This window comes from Thalassophryne amazonica, chromosome 7 (genome assembly GCF_902500255.1).
Source record: "Thalassophryne amazonica chromosome 7, fThaAma1.1, whole genome shotgun sequence".
NCBI lineage: Eukaryota > Metazoa > Chordata > Actinopteri > Batrachoidiformes > Batrachoididae > Thalassophryne > Thalassophryne amazonica.
The window spans coordinates 104285168-104308636 of NC_047109.1; the positions used below are offsets into that span (position 1 = coordinate 104285168).

The window sequence follows — 23469 nt, forward strand, 5'->3', positions numbered from 1 at the left end:
GCGGTGGAAGGAACACTTCGAGGATCTCCTCAATCCCATCGTCACGTCTTCCAAAGAGGAAGCAGAGACTGGGGACTCAGAGGCAGACTCATCCATTACCCAGGCCGAAGTCACCGAGATGGTTAGAAAGCTCCTCGGTGGCAAGGCTCCTGGGGTGGGTGAAATCCGTCCTCAGTACCTTAAGTCTCAGGATGTTGTGGGACTGTCTTGGCTGACACACCTCTGCAACATTGTGTGGCGGTCGGGGACAGTGCCTCTGGATTGGCAGACCGGGGTGGTGGTCCCTCTGTTTAAGAAGGGGGACCGGAGGGTGTGTTCCAACTACAGGGGGATCACACTCCTCAGCCTCCCCAGTAAGGTCTGGAGAGGAGAATTCGACCAATAGTCGAACCTCGGATTCAGGAGAAGCAGTGTGGTTTTCGTCCTGGTCGCGGCACACTGGACCAGCTCGACACGCTCCATCGGGTGCTCGAGGGTTCATGGGAGTTCGCCCAACCAGTCCACATGTGCTTTGTGGATCTTGAGAAGGCGTTCGACCGTGTCCCTCGGGGCACCCTGTGGGGGGTGCTCCGGGAGTATGGGGTCCGGGGTCCTTTGCTAAGGGCTATCCGGTCCCTGTACGACTGCAACAGGAGCTTGGTTCACATTTCCGGTAGTAAGTCAAACCTGTTTCCAGTGCACGTTGGCCTCCACCAGGGCTGCCCTTTGTCACCAGTTCTGTTCATTACCTTTATGGACAGAATTTCTAGGTGCAGCCAGGGTGTAGAGGGGGTTCGGTTTGGGAACCACAGATTCTCGTCTCTGCTGTTTGCGGACGATGTGGTTCTGTTGGCTTCGTCAAATCAGGACCTTCAGCGTGCACTGGGGTGGTTTGCAGCCGAGTGTGAAGCGTCCGGGATGAAAGTCAGCACCTCCAAATCCGAGGCCATGGTTCTCGACCAGAAAAAGGTGCTTTGCCCTCTTCAGGTTGGTGGAGTGTCCTTGCCTCAAGTGGAGGAGTTTAAGTATCTTGGGGCCTTGTTCACGAGTGAAGGATGGATGGAGCATGAGATCGATAGACGGATCGGTGCCGCATCTGCAGTGATGCGGTCGCTGTAATAGACTGTTGTGGTGAAGAGAGAGCTGAGTAGGGGGGCAAAGCTCTCGATTTACCGATCAATCTACGTTCCGATCCTCACCTACGGTCATGAGATTTGGCTCATGACCGAAAGAACGAGATCGCGAGTACAAGTGGCCGAGATGAGTTTCCTCCGCAGGGTGGCTGGGCGCTCCCTTAGAGATAGGGTGAGGAGCTCGGAGTCGAGCCGCTGCTCCTCCATGTCGAAAGGAGTCAGTTGAGGTGGCTCGGGCATCTTTTCCGGATGCCCCCTGGACGCCTTGTTGGAGAGGTGTTCCGGGCACTTCCCATCGGGAGGAGGCCCCGGGGAATACCCAGGACACGCTTGAGGTACTACGTCTCTTGGCTAGCTTGGAAACGCCTTGGGGTTCCCCCGGAGGAGCTGGGGGAGGTGTGTGTGGATCGGGAGGTCTGTGCGGCTTTGCTTGAGCTGCTGCCCCCATGACCCGACTCCGGATAAAGCGGAAGAAAATGGATGGATGGGCTTTGCTATTGTTTACATGCGCTGTGAGACAGCGGAACTCTGGGAAGTGCAGGCGGCTGCCAGGGGCACTATGGGAAACCCTGAAACACCAAATGGAAGTCTTGTTCTTTAAGGTGACTTCAGCATGCCACCAGACAAATATTCTGCTCCTGCACTTTGTGATAAGCATCAGCTTTGTCACAAAGGTAAATTGCTGTCATGGCAACATCCTTGACCTTACGGTCACCTCACCCTCCCCCCCATCAGCTGTCATTTTCTAAAACCCCTAGTCTGTGCATACAGAGACTACTTTTTCACATGGATTAGCACCCAATAGCACAGGTAAGTAACATTCTGCAGTACTTAATATCATGAAGAACTATCAAACTGCCACGTGCTCATGCATTTGGTCATTCAAGCACACATCAGCCATGGCTATTCATGGACTTTATACTGAAAAAGGACATCTCAATCACTCAGTGACAGGGGCCACAAGGCCTTGAGGTTAATATCCCATTTTGTATTTGTTGGTTATTTGACTTAGTCTTATATTGGTAACCCTGCTGTTTATTCTGGTATCATTTTGGCTAAAATGTTAGTGATATTCATGTTAGCAAACAACCATGGAAACACAGCAGGCAATGTCCAAGTAAGTACAATTATGTATGTCATAACCATACATCTTGCAGCATAGAAATGTACAGTGCATCCAGAAATTATTTACAGTGCTTCACTTTTTCCATATTTTGTTATATTACAGCTTTATTCCAAATCCAAAATGGAGTAAATTTAATTTTGTCCCCCAACATTCTACTCACAACACCTCATAATAACGTGAAATTTTGTTGTTGTTGTTTTTTAATTTTTGCAAATTTATTAATGATTAAAAAAAACTAAGAATTCACATGTAGATAAGTATTCTCATCATCCTGCTGAAAGATGAACAGTCACTCAAGTCTGATGTCAAGAATGCTCTGGAGCCACACTCATGACTGTGGAGACGAGCACTGGCAAATGGGCAGGAGGCTAAAGTAAGCTGCGTTTATTCCTCAGTGTTAAAAAGTTTAATAAAAACTTTTGAGGCAACCCTACACACACATTTACCTCCATAGAGATCCTCTCCATGCTACCAAACACTGACATTTCTGCCTGTTCAGTGGTGACAAGAAGAGGTTTACTGAGTTGTTATAGCTTGCTTTATACAGTTACATTGTGTAGCTCTTTAGCTGTGATGGTGTTTGTCCTCTAAATCAGTGCTGGACCATTTGAAACTAGTTTTTGTCTCCTGTGAAAAAATGCAATACAACATCTGATAATAATAGTCCACATTGGGGGAAAAAATCCAGATTTCCTCTTTAATTGTTGTGTGAAATAATTTGATATTTATTTGTACTTGTTAAAATAATTTCAATGCTTAAGCTCGACTTGTGTTAATATGTTGTTACAGGTGGAAATATTTGGCAGCTTCAGTACAGGACTATATCTTCCAACAAGGTAATGAGTGTTCTCTACTTTTTTTTTTTTTTTTTTTTTTTTTTTCATTGTTTGATGGGGCCTGCACCCACAGATTTTGGTATCTTGCTAAAACTTCAACAACTGTCAGTCTAGTGAAATGGTCATCTGGGGTGAATGTGAGGGGTGACATCAAGGGTGAATGTGAGGCATTCAACATGCGATTCATCATCTTTCTGATGGATTGTGTCCAATGGCTGCATTGGTTCTTCCTGGCTGTTGAACTTTATTTGTACTGTTTATTCTGTGTTTGACCAGAGATAACTGCAACAAGTGCAGGTTTTCAAACGCTATATGCTCATATTTTTCTAGCCTGATTCATCAAAGGCTTTTCGGCCAGTGTTATGATTGTGTTGTTAAAATAACATCTTTGAGGGAAAATTTGATTTGCAATCAATCACACATACTTTACCCACAACATGAAAAATAAAAAACCCATAAAGACGTGGGTGCATTCCTTGCAGCAGAACTGATAACTGCAATCAGAATTAAAATTTTGCTTCAGGTTTATGTAATCGCTTCAGTTGTATACATATGGCATGTGTCTCAGGTAGTTTTCTCTCATCTGGAACGCTGCTTAGTGCCCCTTCACACATAACATGATTGAAGCCGACTGGCGCACGAAGGAAGAATCGTATGCCACTCGTGAAAAATTGGAGCCACCTCGAACGCCTCATACAGCAGTCACTATAACCATTTGAGCACAGCACATGCACTATGCTTTGCATGCCGCTCGCAGCGGAAACCCATTCAGAACGGTATGCAAGATGAGGCCACACTGCCATCTCATCTTGTTTGCAGAATTCGCACAGTATGTCAAACGCAGGTCAGACATATTGTGCAAACACCGAGGAGCTGAACAAAATCATCGGCCATGTCGCACCATGGCCGAATGGCGCGATCGCGGCAGCCTTCACACCTGTGGCCAAATGTCAGCGAATCCCGGACGAATGGCCATCTTGACCCATTCTTGGCCGGAGTTGGCCATAGTCCAGGTGCCACCCACGAACATCCAACAATACTCGCTGGGAACTTAGAAAAGGTGTGGCTGTTCATGCAGCCGGCACGAGAGTAGAGAGCAGGTGACCTCTTTCGACCTGACTGTGCGAATGGCCACTCACATTCTAAGTGCCTCACGAGTGTGCCATTACCAACTAACACAAATGTCATGCAAGTGCCCCCCCGCAACACATGTGGCACACACACACACATCATGATCCATCATTGTCGGGTACAGCTGAGGTGGCTGGAGTGCGATCACTGTCTAGAGCAGTGCACATCTGAGCGCTGTCATGTCAGCTGGAACCGCTGACTGCTGTGTACTCGCACTTCACCTGGAGAATATGTCGTGCCATGAACAGCACTCCACACAGTGTGCACATGTGTGGGCGGGCTCCCATGATATGCTGATAATTATGTACAGACAAGATCACATGGGGACCGGCCAGCCATGTCGGAGCGCACATAGCACGGTGTGAACCCAATAAGGCGGCCGCCCAGGCTAATGTTACTCCCACCAAGTAAATTGTGGTCCACATGACAGACAGACAGAGTGGAAAATACATAAAACATACGATAAGGGGAAAGGCGTGAACTCATTCAGGTGTGATTGCTTTGCTCGTAGCGCTGTGGACACACAGGGCATTTCAGCTGATCACCAGCCAGTGGCTCAATGCCAGCTGGAACTAACAGTGCACACGACATGTTAAATCAAATTCCTGTGTATATGAGGAACCGAAGGATGATGCTTGTATTGATCACTTTTTATAAGAGGAATTATATAATGGCTGAGTGGATCCTTGTCATTTGATTGGTGCTTTGTATGTCACATGACATGGATTAATTCATTCCATTTGTGTTGCATTGCATTCAGAGTGTGGCTTGGTTCCATTTAGAGTGCAAATTTGGTTCCATACGTTTGGTACCATTGCACGCGTGTGCACGTCCTCATGCATGCACGCACATGTGACCACACACTCGTGCACGTGCATGTCACACACACTCATGCTCACGCACGCGTATGTCTGCACCCACGCAACCTCGTGCACGCACTCACACCCACACGTGAGTGAGTGCGCGCGCACGCACACACAAAACCAATCCACTGTGCTGCCTGGAGGTTGTTAGCAGGAAGAAAGAAAAGCTGGACTCATTTCTGACGTGACTTTTTTTTTTTTTTTTTGCTGCATTGAGGAGGGACACAGCTGGACCGAGCCGGTTGCGTCTGTGCGCGCGCACGGGACAGCGACATGATGATTTGATTGAGTTAACTGACGCTGCTACACACACAGACACAAAGTCCACTCCACTGTAAGCCTCTGGATGCATGAAAGGCTGATGTGATTTTTGACTGGACTGAGAAACTACACAGTCTTTTTTTTTTTTTTTTTTTGATAATGGAAGCCTGAAGCCAATGCACACCAAAATGTAAGTCCATTTTTCTGTTGTTTATAAATTAATAAAATATCAAATGACAAGGATCTATTTTAGCCGTTATATAAAACAAATAATGAATGTTTTTGCATTCTTTCAATGGTACGAATATTGAATGGTATGTTCCAGTTTTCACCGAATTCATTATTCACCAATTCATTATTTGTATATTAAATACTAGAGATTGCGGTGGGATTTGTGTGTGTGTGTGTGTGTGTGTGTGTTTCTCCCCCCCACAGCAGCGGAGCAATATAGCACAATGTGGTGTCATACTTTCCACAATCTTGCACTGTGTTCACGCGCGTGCACAAAACAGTCACGTGTCTGACTGTGTATCCCTCTAGACAGCAGATGGAATTTTTCGCGGTTCCCCAGTTTGTTTTTTTCCACCTTTATTCAGCCGTTCTCAGCTTCTTTCGCCCAACTTTGTGTTATGTGTGAAGGGGCCATTAATGTACACCATTATGTGCACATGATTGCATCAAGCGTATCGCTTGGTCGGTCTTATTTAAAGTAGTGTCTGGAAAGATTATTTGAAGACGTCTACTAAAATCTCGAGATCTAATGTTTTGTTGTTTGTTTTTTTCCTTCCTAGTGACATTGACCTAGTGGTGTTTGGTAAATGGGACCATCCTCCACTGCAGGAACTGGAACAGGCTCTGAAGAAGCGTAATGTGGCTGGACCATATCCAATAAAGGTCCTTGACAAAGCAACAGTAAGTCACCAATAGCTGGCAGTGTCTTTTGTTTTGCACCCAGACACTTGATTTACTATGCCACACTCAAATATTGATAATAAGGGGGCACTTCTAGGTTATTGTATTACTGTTGGAGGACTAGGTTGTATACTAAGGTGAGGAAAAAGTACTTACCCTAATTAGTTTTAATAAAGGGATTTTTTTTTTTTTTTTTTTTTATCGAATCCGGAATTTCAGACTGTTCATTATTTTAAACCAAAAAGCTTTCTCCTGACCAAACAACAAATGTATACCATAATGGTGGACCTATAAGATGTCAGTAATAACTGAGAGATGGTACTCTGGTGATGGGTGGTAATAACAGTAAAAGAGAACTCATTCTTAATATTTATGACAGTAACTTACTGAAGGGCCTGATTGAACAAAGTGGGGGTGATGCTTGACATGAAGGCTGCCAGTTGCCAGACTCTGTTCTGTCTAATGGCCCAACTGAACCAAATAATTATGAAATGTCTCGAAATCTGTCATCCAGATTTTCTTATCATGATAAAAGATGATTAATTTTATCCCCTGTAAGACTGTTGTTGATGAATGCAGCAGTCAACTGCATTATCACCAATTTTTGACAACTGGTGCAGTTTTAATGTTTTACAGTAGGTGATCGATGACCCTTCTCACATCATATTACAAAATAGGCTGTCGATCAGAAACTGTTTCTCCACCCATCCCCATCAACTTCATGTGACTTTAGGTTTTAGATACTCTCTTCTTTTTTCTTTTTTTATATATGGATGAATTTCAGTGGTGTTTCTGACCTTGTCAGGTGCCAATCATCAAGCTCACAGACCACGAAACAGAAGTGAAAGTGGACATCAGTTTTAATGTGGAGACGGCTGTCCGAGCAGCACAGTTGATAAAGAGCTACCTTAAGGTAAGCCTGTTATAATACAGTCAGGTTTTTAAGTGAAGGTAGTTCAAAAGCAGGCTGTTTGTTGTATTTGATTTGCATCTTTCTTGCAGAAGTACACTGTTCTGCCGCCCCTGATCTTTGTACTGAAGCAGTTCCTCCTGCAAAGAGATCTGAATGAAGTCTTCACGGGAGGCATCAGCTCTTACAGCCTTATACTGATGGCCATCAGCTTCCTGCAGGTACAAATTCATTTGTACATTCATTGTAGCCTTCAGCTTCTATTTTTCCCACACAGTAAATATTTCAAACCTGTTTTGTATATAATTGGCAGATGTTGCTAAATGGCCAAGCTTATTCAGGCACTGTTAAATTAAAGGGTCTTAAGGTTCACATTTTCATGTTTTTGATGCCCCTGAATTTTGAGTACATCATAAATATGTTCAAATTAATGGAAATGTTTCCATTTCATTTTATGCCTTAAATTATTGAACACAAACAATAAAAATGAGTTAATATGCTGAATTAAAAGAAATACAAAGAAATGTGTGCTCAGCAGTTATTCTCAGTTACATTTGATCATCGCTTTCATGTCTCATTTTCTTTTGACAAGTCAGAAGATGGATACGTGATGATTTCCAAATCATTGAATGCATCTTGGACTTTATTTGCATCAGTCATTAATAAGAAAGTACAGACTGTATGGTGAATGTTTTTGAAGTAGGCGGTCCTTAAAAAAAACAAACAACTGAATGACCATGCAAGGAGACAAGTAAGGGAATCCACCAAGACACCTATGACCACTCTGAAGGAGTTACAGGGTTCTGTGCCCGGTGCAACCTTGTGCGTGGTACGTCATTGTTACACATATTTAGGATAAAAGCAGAACAGGGGATTTTCATTTAAAAACAAAAACATGAAAGAAAGACAGGAAGATTCACTTCCAGTTTTTCAGAACGTACAATAAAGTCCTTTCCTGTTCTACTCTGCCATTTATGTAGTTACGGAACTGGTGGGGCAGCAGACAAAAAGTTGCACTATGCACACTTTTTGTCACATCTATGGAAGTCTGACTCCTTCATTACTGTTGTGGATGTCTTGGTGGCTTCCCTCACTACGCTGTCACTTAGTTTTTGAAAACTTCCCACAGATTGAGGTGTGCCCCCTCCCCTCCTCCCATATATAGAAGCATTTTGTGTCCGTCATTCATTAACTGGATATTTTGTGAACTATTATACAAAATTGTTTAATCAGGACTGTATAATGTACTGAAATGACTACAGTCAAAAAGCTGTTTAGGTTTTTGTGCTGGAGTCATTATGTTGACTTAAAAAAGCCAAAAATGAAATTTATTATAATGTCATATAACACTGCCATTTGAAGTTTGGCCACATTTCTAGTTCTTAAGTACTGTTATTTAATCCATAAATTGGTTGAAAATTATAGCTGCTGTTGTTGATGAGGGAAGTCCATCAATGGTTACAAAGCAGAATTTGTCTATTTTTCTTGTCTGGTGATCAGTTACACCCTCGGATTGATACACGACGTACAAACATCAATCTGGGCATCCTGCTGATCGAGTTCTTTGAGCTGTATGGCCGTGATTTTAACTACATGAAGACTGGCATCCGTGTGAAGAATGGAGGTGCTTACCTCTCTAAGGAGGAAATGCTGAAGGCCATGGGGAACGGAAACAGACCATCTATGCTCTGCATAGAAGATCCAATACAGCCAGGTTGGCATTCAATTTGATTGAGTGGGCGCATGAATGAGGTTATGCTTGGGGGGGGTGTTTTTCCTTTTTCTTTTCTCTACCTCCTTCCACACTGCAGATACCTGCTGAGATACTTGAAAACTGGAATAACTTTGACTCTGTTCTGTATCACTGGACTTTTTTAGAGTGGAGTCAGGCTTTTCGGATACTTTATACCGCATAGTTAGAAATTTAAATTGTCTAGTCTTTTATATTGTGGCTCTTCTGTTGTCTAACACTGTTCTAATGTGTGACCTTTGCCTGTTCTGTTCTGGCGCTCTTCACAGGGAATGACGTGGGCAGAGGGTCATATGGAGTCCTGCAGGTCAAGCAGGTTTTTGACTTTGCTTATATGGTGCTGAGTCATGGTGTGTCTCCGCTTGCACGTGCATACCCTAATAAAGAGTATGACAGGTTGGTGTTTCTTTTAAATTTTGACTTACTGGTTCAGAATAAAACATTTTACCTATTCTTTGCTGTTGAAAGTATTGGGTCACAAGCAGTGGTGGGCACAGTTCCACTAATCCGCTAATGTATGATATAACTGGGGTCAAAATGCATAGAACACTGCCATCTACTGGCACCCAATTGTATCACACTGTTGGCAACCATAATCACAATTTGACAGACGTTTTGGTTTTGCAAATGCCTTTTTTTTTCTACAAATGGAAAAAAATGACATTTTACAAAAGCACATTTATTTGTAGACACCAACATGCGTTACATTGATTCACTTGTGTTGGTTTTTTACATAGAATGAATTAGTCAATCAATCAGTATGAGTGGAGGCTAAGTTTACCTATAATCCCTTTGGGCACCTGTATGTTAATGTTCAAATCTTCAGAATTAGTGCATTATTTTAAAATTAACAGATATGTGTTATATTTTCACTTTATACATTTTAAGAATTTACATTAATGTAGTTATTCTATCCGGAATAATTTGATTTATAAATCAAAACCATAAGTCAAACCTGCTTTTCTTTTCAAGACGTCTGCCTCACAGCTGGACCACTGTATGCTGTCAAGGTAAATGATGCTTCCCTACAGCAGTGGGCAGGGTGCACAAAGGCAGAAGCGCTGACTCATTGGCTGTGTTTCGGTTTATGATCGCCTTTGATTCTGTCAGAAGTGTTGGCGGTGTTGAAACTCAAAATCAGCTTGTTAGTAGCTGAGAGTGTACTGGAGGCAATACCGAAAGTTAGCGGTTAGCTGTAGCTTCCGATAAATTTTTTGTTACTATCAGTTTAGCTTTATAAAAGCTAACTTTTCAGTTAGCTAATTAGCAGTTATCGAAGCTAACTTTTTGGATAACTGTGCCACCACCGGTCACAAGGCAAGGATATATTTTGTGTTGGCATGCCTGTACAGAACGTGGTAGTGTTTCTTTTTCAGGAAGCAGATTTCTATATAAAGTGTTCTTGTGTATGTTTCTACTGTAAGAACATAACATTTTACTGTCAAGTCCATAAGTATTTGGACAATGGAGTGTGAATGATTGAAAGTATTCATGTACCTGTCCCCGGACGTGCCCAAAGAAAACTGGCTGTAAAAGCAATCGGTAAATCATGGTTGTTTTATTTCAACTCTGTGGTGGTGTACAGAGTCAAAATTACAAAATTAACACTCTCCAAATGCTTATGGATATGACTACATAGTAATGCTGAAAGTGGTCTTGGGGAGGTGGGGGATTTTCTGGATACCTCAACGTGTAATGCATTAGTATTTATACCAGACACATTTGACGAATGATGCACTATACTGAAGAAAAATCTTGGCACTATCCACGGTTAGTGTGACCACATATGCTAACCACAGTTGGTGTGTTCTTTAAGATGATCCATCATTAGTCACATGACACTGAGGTAATGCCACACTCCAAGTTCAGACTCTCATACACCAAAATGTGGGTTATAGTATTGTTAGTTACATGAATCCTTTGAGTTTTTACCTCTATGCTATAACACTGAGTTTGTCCTTTTAGGATTACAGGTTTTGACTTTGTGTTTGTCTTGCAGCACCTTAGGACGCATCATTAAGGTCAGCCCGGAAGTGCTGGTTTATAGGGATTGGACAATCAAGATGTGGGGAGCCAGGAAATATACAAAGCTGGAGAAGCATGGTAATAATATATCTATTGTATTCAGTTGATAGATTTATTTGATTTGTGGGTCTTGGTGAATGTAGACATGGGAAACATTAGTTATTGGTCCTGTAATTGTATGTATTTAAAGATTGTATCTAAAGTTCCAATCTGGTGCTCTCTGCAGAATTTTGGTTTTCAGTTTGGTGTTTTTAATAAATTAGCGGTGTCGCAGATCTCAACCTCAGTTTTACACACATTCACTGACATCTGCATTGAGATTTACACAGTTATGCCAATAAATACAAGTCACAATGATAATAAATTCTGTACTTCAGACTATTATTATCCTTTGCAATTAATCCATTGCAATCCATTGCGTGCTGAACCACGAGGGTCATTCTGCTTATCATGGATCAACTATGATCCACGATGCTACCAGTTCTTACAGTGTATTATTAAGCTGTGAACTCAGTTCTAAGTTACTCAGCAGTCTTGTTCTCTTTGTGGATAGATGTGGAAACCTGTGAGCACGACCTCGCCAGAATGATGCTGGTGTCGGTGGAGGATCAGAGAGACACGTCGTCTCCCCTCAGTGCAGACTCTCCCCTCAGTGCAGACTCTCCCTCATCATCTCCAGTCTTCCTGCCCAGTCCTCAACACCATTCTTCAGCTTCCTCTTCGTCATCATCATCCTCTGCATGCTCTCTCTCATCTTTCTCTGGAAGTGACATAGTAAGGCTCACAAGATCTGAGAGCTAAATCTTTTTGTGTTTTATGAATGACGGTGGGAGACGTCTCATTTGTAAAACAGCTTGAACAAGTTTCCATGTTTTAAGATTTGACATTTTTTTGATACTCTACATGAGATGCATATATAAATACATTTTTATTTTTTGGGGGGGGGGCTATGGCTGTACAATTTTTAATAATGTTTCAAATGTGGTAATTCACAAAATACAAAGTGCAGTGGTTGAAAGTTTGTGAACCCTTGGGCTTTAACAAGACAGAATATTTGTATTGACATCACATTTAAAAATAAGTAATAATAATTTGGGCTTCTTTATATAAAAATTTCAAAAAGTATGCCGTTTAAACTTCCCATGAAAACTAATGCCTACAACATGTGCATGAAAGGAAATGATTCCATTCCTACTTCTTCAAGGGAAGATAATTGGACTTTTGTGTTTAATTGATGTATCATACTCTGATATTGACATTGCATGTGCAACTTCTCTGAAACACTGGACTTAATTCAAACTTGACATAATGGTAGCACACCACATGAAGACATGAATGAAAAAAAATAATTCTGACACCTTCAAGGGGAGATAATTGATTTTGAATACATAATGTTTGTGAGTTATTTGCACATGTAGTCGAGTTATTACCCAGTCGTAATGCCAGGATTTCAACAAATAAGTCAACTTGTATGTATGCGCGTGTGTGTGAGATCACCCAGAAAGTACAACGCTTCCCTTTTTCCATATTTTGTTAGTCTTGTTCCAAAATGGAGGAAATTATTTTTTTTCCTTCAACACTCTACATACATGTGAAAAAAGTTTTTTGTTGTTTGGGTTTTGTTTTATGTTTGTTTGTTTTTTGTTTTGTTTTTTGTTTTGTTTGTTTGTTTTTGCAAATTTATTAAAAATAAAACAAACTAAAATCACATGTACCTAAGTATTCACAGCCTTTGCCATGAAGCTCAAAATTGAGCTCCGGTTCATCCTGTTTCCACTGATCATCCATGAGATGTTTCTACAGCTTAATTGGAGTCCACCTTGGGTGAATTCAGTTGATTGGACATGATTTGGAAAGGCACACACCTGTCTACATTTAAGGTCCCACAGTTGACAGTGTATGTCAGAGCACAAACCAAGCATGAAGTCAAAGGAATTGTCTGTAGACCTCAGAGAAAGGATTGTCTTGAGGCATAAATCTGGGGAAGGCTAGAGAAATATTTATGCTCCATTCACCATCCCAGTGAGCAAAGCGGCCTCCGTCATCCATAAATGGAAGAAGTTCAGATCCACCAGGACTCTTCCTAGAGCTGGCTGCCCATCTAAACTGAGTGATCAGGGGAGAAGGGCGTTAGTCAGGGAGGTGACCAAGAACCCGATGGTCACTTTGTTGGAGCTCTGGCATTTCTCTGTGAAGAGAGGAGAAATTTCCAAAAGGACAACCATCCAACCACCTCTGCAGCGATCCACCAATCAGGCCTGTATGGTAGAGGGGCCAGACGGAAGCCTCTCCTTAGTAAAAGACACATGGCAGCCTGCCTGGAGTTTGCCAAAAGGCACCTGAAGGACTCTCAGACCACGAGAAGCAAAATTCTCTGGTCTGATGAGACAAAGATTAAACTCTGGCATGAATGCCAGGTGTCATGTTTGGAGGAAACCAAGCACCATCCCTACAGTGAAGCATGGTGGCAGCATAATGCTGTGGGGATGTTTTTCAGCAGCAGGAACTGGGAGACTAGTCAGGATTGAGGGAAAGATGAATGCAGCAATGTACAGAGTCATCCTGGATGACAACCTGCTCCAGAGCGCTCTTGACCTCAGACTGGGGCGACAGTTCATCTTTCAGCAGGACAATGACCCTAAGCACACAGCCAAAATATCAAAGGAGTGGCTTCAGAACAACTCTGTGAATGTCCTTGAGTGGTCCAGCCAGATCCCAGACCTGAATCAGATTGAACATCTCTGGAGAGATCTGAAAATGGCTGTGTACTGATGCTCCCCATCCAACCTGAGGGATGCTGAGAGGTGCCACAAAGAGGAATGGGGCAAAACTGCCCAAAGATATGTGCATCAAGCTTGTGGTGTCATATTCAAGAAGACATGAGGCTGTAATTGCCAAAGGTACATCACCAAAGTGTTGAGGAATACCTATACTTATGTGCATGTGATTTGTTAGGTTTTATTTTTAATACATTTGCAAAAATTGTGGGGGGGGGGGATCTTTTTATGTTGTCATTATAGGTTGTTAGTAGAATTTAAGGGAAATTAATTTACTCCATTTTGGAATAAGGCTGTAACAATAACAAAATGTGAAAAAAATGAAGCAGTGTGAATACCTTCTGGATGCATTGTGTTCATCAATGTGTCTGTACTTGTATATTGGTTGAATTAACTGTTGAAATATTGTATGGCAGAGTGGGGTATTTTTATTTTGTGACTTTGATCACAGTTTTCTAGTTCTTACACACTTTCACAAAGATCATTGTCTAAATGATTAGCCATTCAATACAAAATTAAATGTCAGATGTTCAATCAATGGTACTTTTCTATTGTTCATGAAAAAGGTACTACATTAACTATTGGAATTTGTGAGGCCTTGTATTTTTCTTTTTTATTATATGGAATGTCTTTTAGCTCTAGAGGCTTGCATGGGGGGGAAGTAATTTCATAGATGTATTTGGTTCAGTGGTTCTTTCTGTGCTATTTAATCCCTTTTGTATTTTATCAGGAGTCAGATTCTCCTTCGAGCAGTAATGCTGCTATCCAGCTCCACACACTCACTTTGGCATCAGTCCCTTCAATAATCCAGCTGGCGACTGATTTGAGGGCCACACATACTGCTGGCTTTATCACCACCACACCTCAGGTTGGTTTGAATTTTTCCCTTCACTGGTTGCAGAAAGTTTGACTTTACTGTTTGCTTAGTCAACATGGATTAAAAGTTTCTTTCAAGTCATGTTGTGAAATCTTTTTTTAGGATTAATGTTGCACTCTGTAGTTTAACATTCTTCACCCTAAGTAGAGTCCTCTATGCAGTTATTTTTGTCTTTCTGTATCCAGATGTCTCTTCCAAGGAACATGACGATTCCTTCACTTCCTGACTGCCACTTCTTCCACGAGAATCTCCCCACTATCAATATTATCCACCGCCACGCATCACAAACTGCACAAGTGTCTCAGCCGATGAACGGCCCAAGCCCGCTACCCAGCCCTCTCCATCAGCTCCACCACCATCAGGTCGCAGGGCAGCAGAGCCACAACTACATTATGAGATCAAGTCCCCGTGGCTGCATTGAGCCACACAAATTTGGCTTCAGTCACAGCCAAGGTGGTAGCATCCAAGGTCAGAATCATGCCCCAAGTAGCTTCAGTCCCCAGCGTCACTTTGTTAACCAGGGTACTAACTTGACGCCAGGATTCAGGAATCAACAGCAGTATAACCGCAACCCATGGCGACGCAGAAAGAGGGACAGTGTGTCTGTTCTAAACCAAAGCAGATGAAAGACTGAAGCTTCATGATTTGACTTGATTCCTGCTGGTCGATGAAGGCCTCATTCAGACAGCTCGTAGCTGACTGTCCCAAACCGAGAAATAAACGTGTGGTTTTAAAAGCCATCAAGACACACCTGTCAACACCATGGAAGCCCCAAGTCAGTCATCTTCTGTTAGACGAGCTCTTGATTGGTCAACAGGTCAAGCTGGACTGATTGCAGAAGGCTTAAATTGTTAACTGAGCTCCAGTTGGGATGTTGGTCAGGTAGAAGTTAGAGCTCCTCCTCAAACTCACCAGCATAGACTTGAGTTGATTGAGCACTATGAGTGGATGGATATAAGTGTCATTGCCCAGTGAATAAAATGGCTGACTGGTTAGCTGAAGACCTGAGAGGTGTTTGAAATAATTTGAATGTCTCCAGAAGCAGCCCGATGTGCCATAACCCCAATCTCTCCCTCACCAAACCTTGTTGGTCTTGGTCAGTGGTTTGGTCCTGCTTGGCTTTGCAAGACATAAGTGCTCCCCTCAATGGGACGTTGCGATCAGGCTTGTTGGGTCTCCTGAATGGTTATCCGTCGTGGCTTCGCTCTTGATTTTGAGCTCTTACATCTCGACTGTTTCAAAGCACTACCTTACCTATGCAGTGCAAGGCTGATTCAACGTTATTGGTGTATTGGCACAAAATTGACCTTGACTCAAGTGCTTGAACTGTGATGACTTGTTTGAATGTATGGGTACTGTTTAGGTTGTGTCTTACTCTCTCACACACACACATCCTAGTTGAAAGTATTTCACCCATTGTTCTTTTGTCCAGTTTAGTTTATGCCTCTCTTTGCAGAGCCACTCGGAAATGACACACATCTGTTAATACTAGTCTTCCATCAATGAGAGGATTCCCCCCCCCCCCCCCCCCCCCCCCCACACACACACACACACACACACTGGCGCAGTCAGTGTTGCTTGTAGCACAGCTGTTGCCGTCTCATTTTAGTTTGTTGCATTTATGTGCAATATTGAATTGATTTAAATTCATCCCGGTTTTAGTTTATTTTAGGACTTTACCCAATTAAATCTCCTCCCAGTGTTGATTTGTGCAATAGATGGATTTAATGGCCTTGAAAGGATGTGTGTGCATCTTTCCATCAATAGGGGGCACTGTGGTATAGCAACATGAGGGATGTGCCAAAAAGTCAACGTGCCAACATTTTATTCCACATTTGATTCGCCATTGCATTACAGTCACTTGAAGTTTATATCTCGTCAGTATTACAAGTTTTATTTGGGGTCATTTGTTGCCGCATAAGTGAACTTTAGCAGTGTTGACTTGTGTAACACAAAACCAGTTGGTGCTTCTTTATTACCAGCAAAGTGCTTGTTTTATGCCTTATATCTCTATTGATTCTGTTAGTGCAACACGTTAATTGTCTTCCTAAATGACCAAATTTGTCCCTCCACTCCCGATTGTGGTTTTTTTTTTTTTTTCTTTTTTCCCAGTGCTGCTTGCTTTACCCATTCATCTCTAAGCACTGCCAGTTTTACTTGGCTTTTATTTTGACTTTAGTTGTTCGCTGTTTATTACTGTATTTAACAATCATATGTTTAGATTTTTTCACATAATTGTCAGGTAACAACATAAAACTTCATATGTAGAATGTATAAGAGCCCTGTGCCATTCCACAAAGCATTTTGATTCCTGTGTGGTTATTCTTTAAACAAGGTTTCTTTAGTCTGTAATCTACACAGCGATCCATCAGAGGACCTGAAGGTGGGGTGTCACTTACAAAACTACTCTGCAGTGGTTTTAAATTCAGTGACACAACGAAAACCTGCTGAAATGTATTTTTAAGGAGTATCTGTCTGACAGCTTGTGAACAAACTGTCAAACTTTACTCAGATGCATTGTATTATCCCCTTGTTTTGTTTTTTGTTTTGTTTTTTTATGCAGTTTTTCTTTTTTAAGTTAAGCTACAGAATGGTAACTGATTAGTTGCTGCACCTGTTGCCATAAACCAAATTCCCAGCTCATGTCTGTTTGTAATCAACGATGGGTTGAAATATGTAAACGAGTGACTTCTCATTTGCCCTGGGTTCCCCAATCTGCCCCCTCTCCCTCCTTTTGGCGTATTTTTATGTAAGGTTTCTATTTTTTTAATAAACATTTTAAAATTCTCATCTGGTTGGGTAATATTTTGATGACTTCCGACAAGCATATTATATTTTTGGGGCTGAGGTAGTTGTTCAAAATTCAATAGTTTTTCATGAAACTTGGCAGAGGATTCATGTTTTGCTCAAAGATGTCAAGTTCAGAAGCAAATCATTGGTGCCACTAAAACACCAAGAAACAGCCTTTTATTCTGGATGGCAACCACCCAGACAGACAACTAGTCCATTCCCACATCTCTAAAATTGCCATCTGCCACAGCCAGGTGAAGCCTGGGTTTCCCCTTGACCTTCTCCCTCCACTGGGGTCCTCCTGTATTTAAAAGCACTAATGTGCTGGCTGCAAGATGTAGTTTTGGAGGAGGATGGAAAAGATCAGCTGGAGAGAGCACATGAGAAATGAAGAAGTACTGAGGAGAGTTGGAGAAAAGAGAAGCCTACAATCTGGAAAAGGAAAGCGTGATGGATTGGCCACATCATGAGATCAGAAGGAATGTTAAGAACAGTGCTGGAGGGGAGAGCAGATGGAAAGAGGGAGAGGAAGGAAGAGGTTGGCAATGCTGGACAACATACAAGAAGGGCGTGGCTATCACATCATAAAGGAGATGGCGATGGATCGAGAGAGATGTGTGGCGGTTATGCATGCTGGACCTGCCCAAGAGCAGACCACCTAAGAAGTGCTGGCTCAGAGAATGCGCATGTGGCCATAATGTCCAAGGTGCTCCATTACAATACATGTGATCCTCCTCATCTTTAATCTCACTTAGCAACTGCTCATTTGACACTGTACCCAGGATCCTCCTAAGAACCTACTACCAAAGACCTCCACTCGTAAGTAGTTGGTGTTCAAGTCTCACAACCATACAGTAAGACAGCACCAGAACCCAAAAGATTTGGACCTTCATTCTCCTGTCAAGATACTGGCATTGCCAAACACCACTGTCCAGTCATCTCGTGACTACATACAGTCTTTCCAGGCATCTCTCAGGAAGGTGAGTTTCTTGACAACTTCACCACATACAGAGTCCAGGAAGATTTTTAAAATCCTGGATCTCTGGCTTGATCCACTACACTCACAAACCCAGACACTCCAATTATTGAGCTTCTCAAGTGCTGGCATCCATTGATTTCCTCAAATATTGAGTTATTGTCTGCGAAGTCGAGGTTGGTAAACCTTTCCTTGTCAAGAAAAGCCTCTTTTGACTGGTCATGCTTAGGGCTTTCACTACTTGACTTGGTAGATTGTTGCATTTTCTGATTATTCTGTGTGAAGCTGTGGTTAGTGTGTCTAGTTTCAGTGCGGAAGGTTCCCGGTTCAAACCCCACCCCTGACACATTTCACTACGTAATCTGGAGTAGCCTCAGGAAAGGCATCCGGTGTAAAAAATTTGTGCTAAATCAACGTGCAGATCCACCTGGGTGTTGTGGTGACCCAGAGTGGAAAGACAAAGCTGAAGGGACTTACTTACAGTAGTGTTCAGAATAATAGTAGTGCTATGTGACTAAAAAGATTAATCCAGGTTTTGAGTATATTTCTTATTGTTACATGGGAAACAAGGTACCAGTAGATTCAGTAAATTCTCACAAATCCAACAAGACAAAGCATTCATGATATGCACACTCTTAAGGCTATGAAATTGAGCTATTAGTAAAAAAAAAAAAGTAGAAAAAGGGGTGGTCACAATAATAGTAGTGTGGCATTCAGTCAGTGAGTTTGTCAATTTTGTGGAACAAACAGGTGTGAATCAGGTGTCCCCTATGCAAGAATGAAGCCAGCACCTGTTGAACATGCTTTTCTCTTTGAAAGCGTGAGGAAAATGGGACGTTCAAGACATTGTTCAGAAGAACAATCAATCAATCAATTTTTTTATATAGCGCCAAATCACAACAAACAGTTGCCCCAAGGCGCTTTATATTGTAAGGCAAGGCCATACAATAATTATGTAAAACCCCAACGGTCAAAACGACCCCCTGTGAGCAAGCACTTGGCTACAGTGGGAAGGAAAAACTCCCTTTTAACAGGAAGAAACCTCCAGCAGAACCAGGCTCAGGGAGGGGCAGTCTTCTGCTGGACTGGTTGGGGCTGAGGGAGAGAACCAGGAAAAAAGACATGCTGTGGAGGGGAGCAGAGATCAATCACTAATGATTTAAATGCAGAGTGGTGCATACAGAGCAAAAAGAGAAAGAAACACTCAGTGCATCATGGGAACCCCCCAGCAGTCTACGTCTATAGCAGCATAACTAAGGGATGGTTCAGGGTCACCTGATCCAGCCCTAACTATAAGCTTTAGCAAAAAGGAAAGTTTTAAGCCTAATCTTAAAAGTAGAGAGGGTGTCTGTCCCCCTGATCTGAATTGGGAGCTGGTTCCACAGGAGAGGAGCCTGAAAGCTGAAGGCTCTGCCTCCCATTCTACTCTTACAAACCCTAGGAACTACAAGTAAGCCTGCAGTCTGAGAGCGAAGCGCTCTATTGGGGTGATATGGTACTATGAGGTCCCTAAGATAAGATGGGACCTGATTATTCAAAACCTTATAAGAAGAAGAATTTAAATTCTATTCTAGAATTAACAGGAAGCCAATGAAGAGAGGCCAATATGGGTGAGATATGCTCTCTCCTTCTAGTCCCCGTCAGTACTCTAGCTGCAGCATTTTGAATTAACTGAAGGCTTTTTAGGGAACTTTAGGACAACCTGATAATAATGAATTACAATAGTCCAGCCTAGAGGAAATAAATGCATGAATTAGTTTTTCAGCATCACTCTGAGACAAGACCTTTCTGATTTTAGAGATATTGCGTAAATGCAAAAAAGCAGTCCTACATATTTGTTCAATATGCGCTTTGAATGACATATCCTGATCAAAAATGACTCCAAGATTTCTCACAGTATTACTAGAGGTCAGGGTAATGCCATCCAGAGTAAGGATCTGGTTAGACACCATGTTTCTAAGATTTGTGGGGCCAAGTACAATAACTTCAGTTTTATCTGAGTTTAAAAGCAGGAAATTAGAGGTCATCCATGTCTTTATGTCTGTAAGACAATCCTGCAGTTTAGCTAATTGGTGTGTGTCCTCTGGCTTCATGGATAGATAAAGCTGGGTATCATCTGCGTAACAATGAAAATTTAAGCAATACCGTCTGATAATACTGCCCAAGGGAAGCATGTATAAAGTGAATAAAATTGGTCCTAGCACAGAACCTTGTGGAACTCCATAATTAACTTTAGTCTGTGAAGAAGAGTCCCCATTTACATGAACAAATTATAATCTATTAGACAAATATGATTCAAACCACCGCAGCGCAGTGCCTTTAATACCTATGGCATGCTCTAATCTCTGTAATAAAATTTTATGGTCAACAGTATCAAAAGCAGCACTGAGGTCTAACAGAACAAGCACAGAGATGAGTCCACTGTCCGAGGCCATAAGAAGATCATTTGTAACCTTCACTAATGCTGTTTCTGTACTATGATGAATTCTAAAACCTGACTGAAACTCTTCAAATAGACCATTCCTCTGCAGATGATCAGTTAGCTGTTTTACAACTACCCTTTCAAGAATTTTTGAGAGAAAAGGAAGGTTGGAGATTGGCCTATAATTAGCTAAGATAGCTGGGTCAAGTGATGGCTTTTTAAGTAATGGTTTAATTACTGCCACCTTAAAAGCCTGTGGTACATAGCCAACTAACAAAGATAGATTGATCATATTTAAGATCGAAGCATTAAATAATGGTAGGGCTTCCTTGAGCAGCCTGGTAGGAATGGGGTCTAATAAACATGTTGATGGTTTGGATGAAGTAACTAATGAAAATAACTCAGACAGAACAATCGGAGAGAAAGAGTCTAACCAAATACCGGCATCACTGAAAGCAGCCAAAGATAACGATACGTCTTTGGGATGGTTATGAGTAATTTTTTCTCTAATAGTTAAAATTTTGTTAGCAAAGAAAGTCATGAAGTCATTACTAGTTAAAGTTAATGGAATACTCAGCGCAATAGAGCTCTGACTCTTTGTCAGCCTGGCCACAGTGCTGAAAAGAAACCTGGGGTTGTTCTTATTTTCTTCAATTAGTGATGAGTAGAAAGATATCCTAGCTTTACGGAGGGCTTTTTTTATAGAGCAACAGACTCTTTTTCCAGGCTAAGTGAAGATCTTCTAAATTAGTGAGACGCCATTTCCTCTCCAACTTACGGGTTATCTGCTTTAAGCTACGAGTTTGAGTTATACCACGGAGTCAGGCACTTCTGATTTAAAGCTCTCTTTTTCAGAGGAGCTACAGCATCCAAAGTTGTCTTCAATGAGGATGTAAAACTATTGACGAGATACTCTATCTCACTTACAGAGTTTAGGTAGCTACTCTGCACTGTGTTGGTATATGGCATTAGAGAACATAAAGAAGGAATCATATCCTTAAACCTAGTTACAGCGCTTTCTGAAAGACTTCTAGTGTAATGAAACTTATTCCCACTGCTGGGTAGTCCATCAGAGTAAATGTAAATGTTATTAAGAAATGATCAGACAGAAGGGAGTTTTCAGGGAATACTGTTAAGTCTTCTATTTCCATACCATAAGTCAGAACAAGATCTAAGATATGATTAAAGTGGTGGGTGGACTCATTTACTTTTTGAGCAAAGCCAATAGAGTCTAATAATAGATTAAATGCAGTGTTGAGGCTGTCATTCTCAGCATCTGTGTGGATGTTAAAATCGCCCACTATAATTATCTGAGCTAAGCACTAAGTCAGACAAAAGGTCTGAAAATTCACAGAGAAACTCACAGTAACGACCAGGTGGACGATAGATAATAACAAATAAAACTGGTTTTTGGGACTTCCAATTTGGATGGACAAGACTAAGAGTCAAGCTTTCAAATGAATTAAAGCTCTGTCTGGGTTTTTGATTAATTAATAAGCTGGAATGGAAGATTGCTGCTAATCCTCCGCCCCGGCCCGTGCTACGAGCATTCTGACAGTTAGTGTGACTCGGGGGTGTTGACTCATTTAAACTAACATATTCATCCTGCTGTAACCAGGTTTCTGTAAGGCAGAATAAATCAATATGTTGATCAATTATTATATCATTTACCAACAGGGACTTAGAAGAGAGAGACCTAATGTTTAATAGACCACATTTAACTGTTTTAGTCTGTGGTGCAGTTGAAGGTGCTATATTATTTTTTCTTTTTGAATTTTTATGCTTAAATAGATTTTTGCTGGTTATTGGTAGTCTGGGAGCAGGCACCGTCTCTACGGGGATAGGGTAATGAGGGGATGGCAGGGGGAGAGAAGCTGCAGAGAGGTGTGTAAGACTACAACTCTGCGATGAACAGCGTGGTTTGATTTAAAAAAGTGTGCTGTATAGGTCTTATAGGAAGGGGAGGGGATGGCCAATAATTTTCTGCGCGGTGTTAATGACCCTCTGTAGTGCTTTCCTGTATGCCATGGTGCAGCTGGAGAACCACACAGAGATGCAGTACGTCAGCACACTCTCAATGGAGCAGCGGTAAAAAACGGTCAGCAGCTCCTCCTTCAAGTTGACCCTCTTGAGGATCCTCAGGAAGTGGACCCGCTGTTGAGCCTTCTTCACAATCACCGACGTGTTAGATCTCCATTGGAGGTCTGCATCTACCTGCACACCCAGGAACTTGAAACTGGGCACCCTCTCTACATACTCTCCATTTATGCAGATGGGCTGCAGATCAGTCTTTCTCCTCCTGAAGTCCACAATCACCTCCTTTGTCTTGGAGGTGTTGAGGACCAAGTTGTTCTCCACACACCACCCGACCAGCCCCTGAACCCCCACCGTGTACGCCGTCTCGTCTCCTCCCGAGATGAGTCCCACTAAGGTGGTATCATCCGCAAATTTAACAATGACGTTGTCTGGGTGGGTGCTGATGCAGTCGTAGGTGTACAGAGTGTAAAGCAGGGGACTCAATACACAACCCTGTGGAGAGCCGATGTTGAGGCTGAGGGCTGTGGAGAGATGGTTACCGACTCTGACTCTCTGCACACGGTCAGAGAGGAAGTCCCTGATCCAGCAGCAGATGGTGTTAGGGAGCCTGATGTCCATGAGTTTAATTATCAGTCTGTCCGGGAGTATGGTGTTAAAGGCAGAG

General features: G+C 42.2%; 1 protein-coding gene across 1 annotated transcript in view; it reads left to right on the top strand.

Annotated features, from left to right (window-relative positions):
* Nucleotides 1–17370, top strand: part of LOC117514698 (terminal nucleotidyltransferase 4A-like) — a 41453-nt gene extending 24083 nt beyond the window's left edge. The window contains exons 3-12 of the mRNA XM_034175260.1: nt 3028–3074; nt 6121–6241; nt 7047–7154; nt 7244–7372; nt 8652–8865; nt 9171–9297; nt 10901–11004; nt 11480–11700; nt 14434–14571; nt 14766–17370. Coding sequence (XP_034031151.1) covers nt 3028–3074; nt 6121–6241; nt 7047–7154; nt 7244–7372; nt 8652–8865; nt 9171–9297; nt 10901–11004; nt 11480–11700; nt 14434–14571; nt 14766–15206 — 1650 coding nt within the window. The 3' untranslated portion in view covers nt 15207–17370. The remainder of the gene's footprint in view (nt 1–3027; nt 3075–6120; nt 6242–7046; nt 7155–7243; nt 7373–8651; nt 8866–9170; nt 9298–10900; nt 11005–11479; nt 11701–14433; nt 14572–14765) is intronic.
* Nucleotides 17371–23469: the final 6099 nt, after the last annotated feature.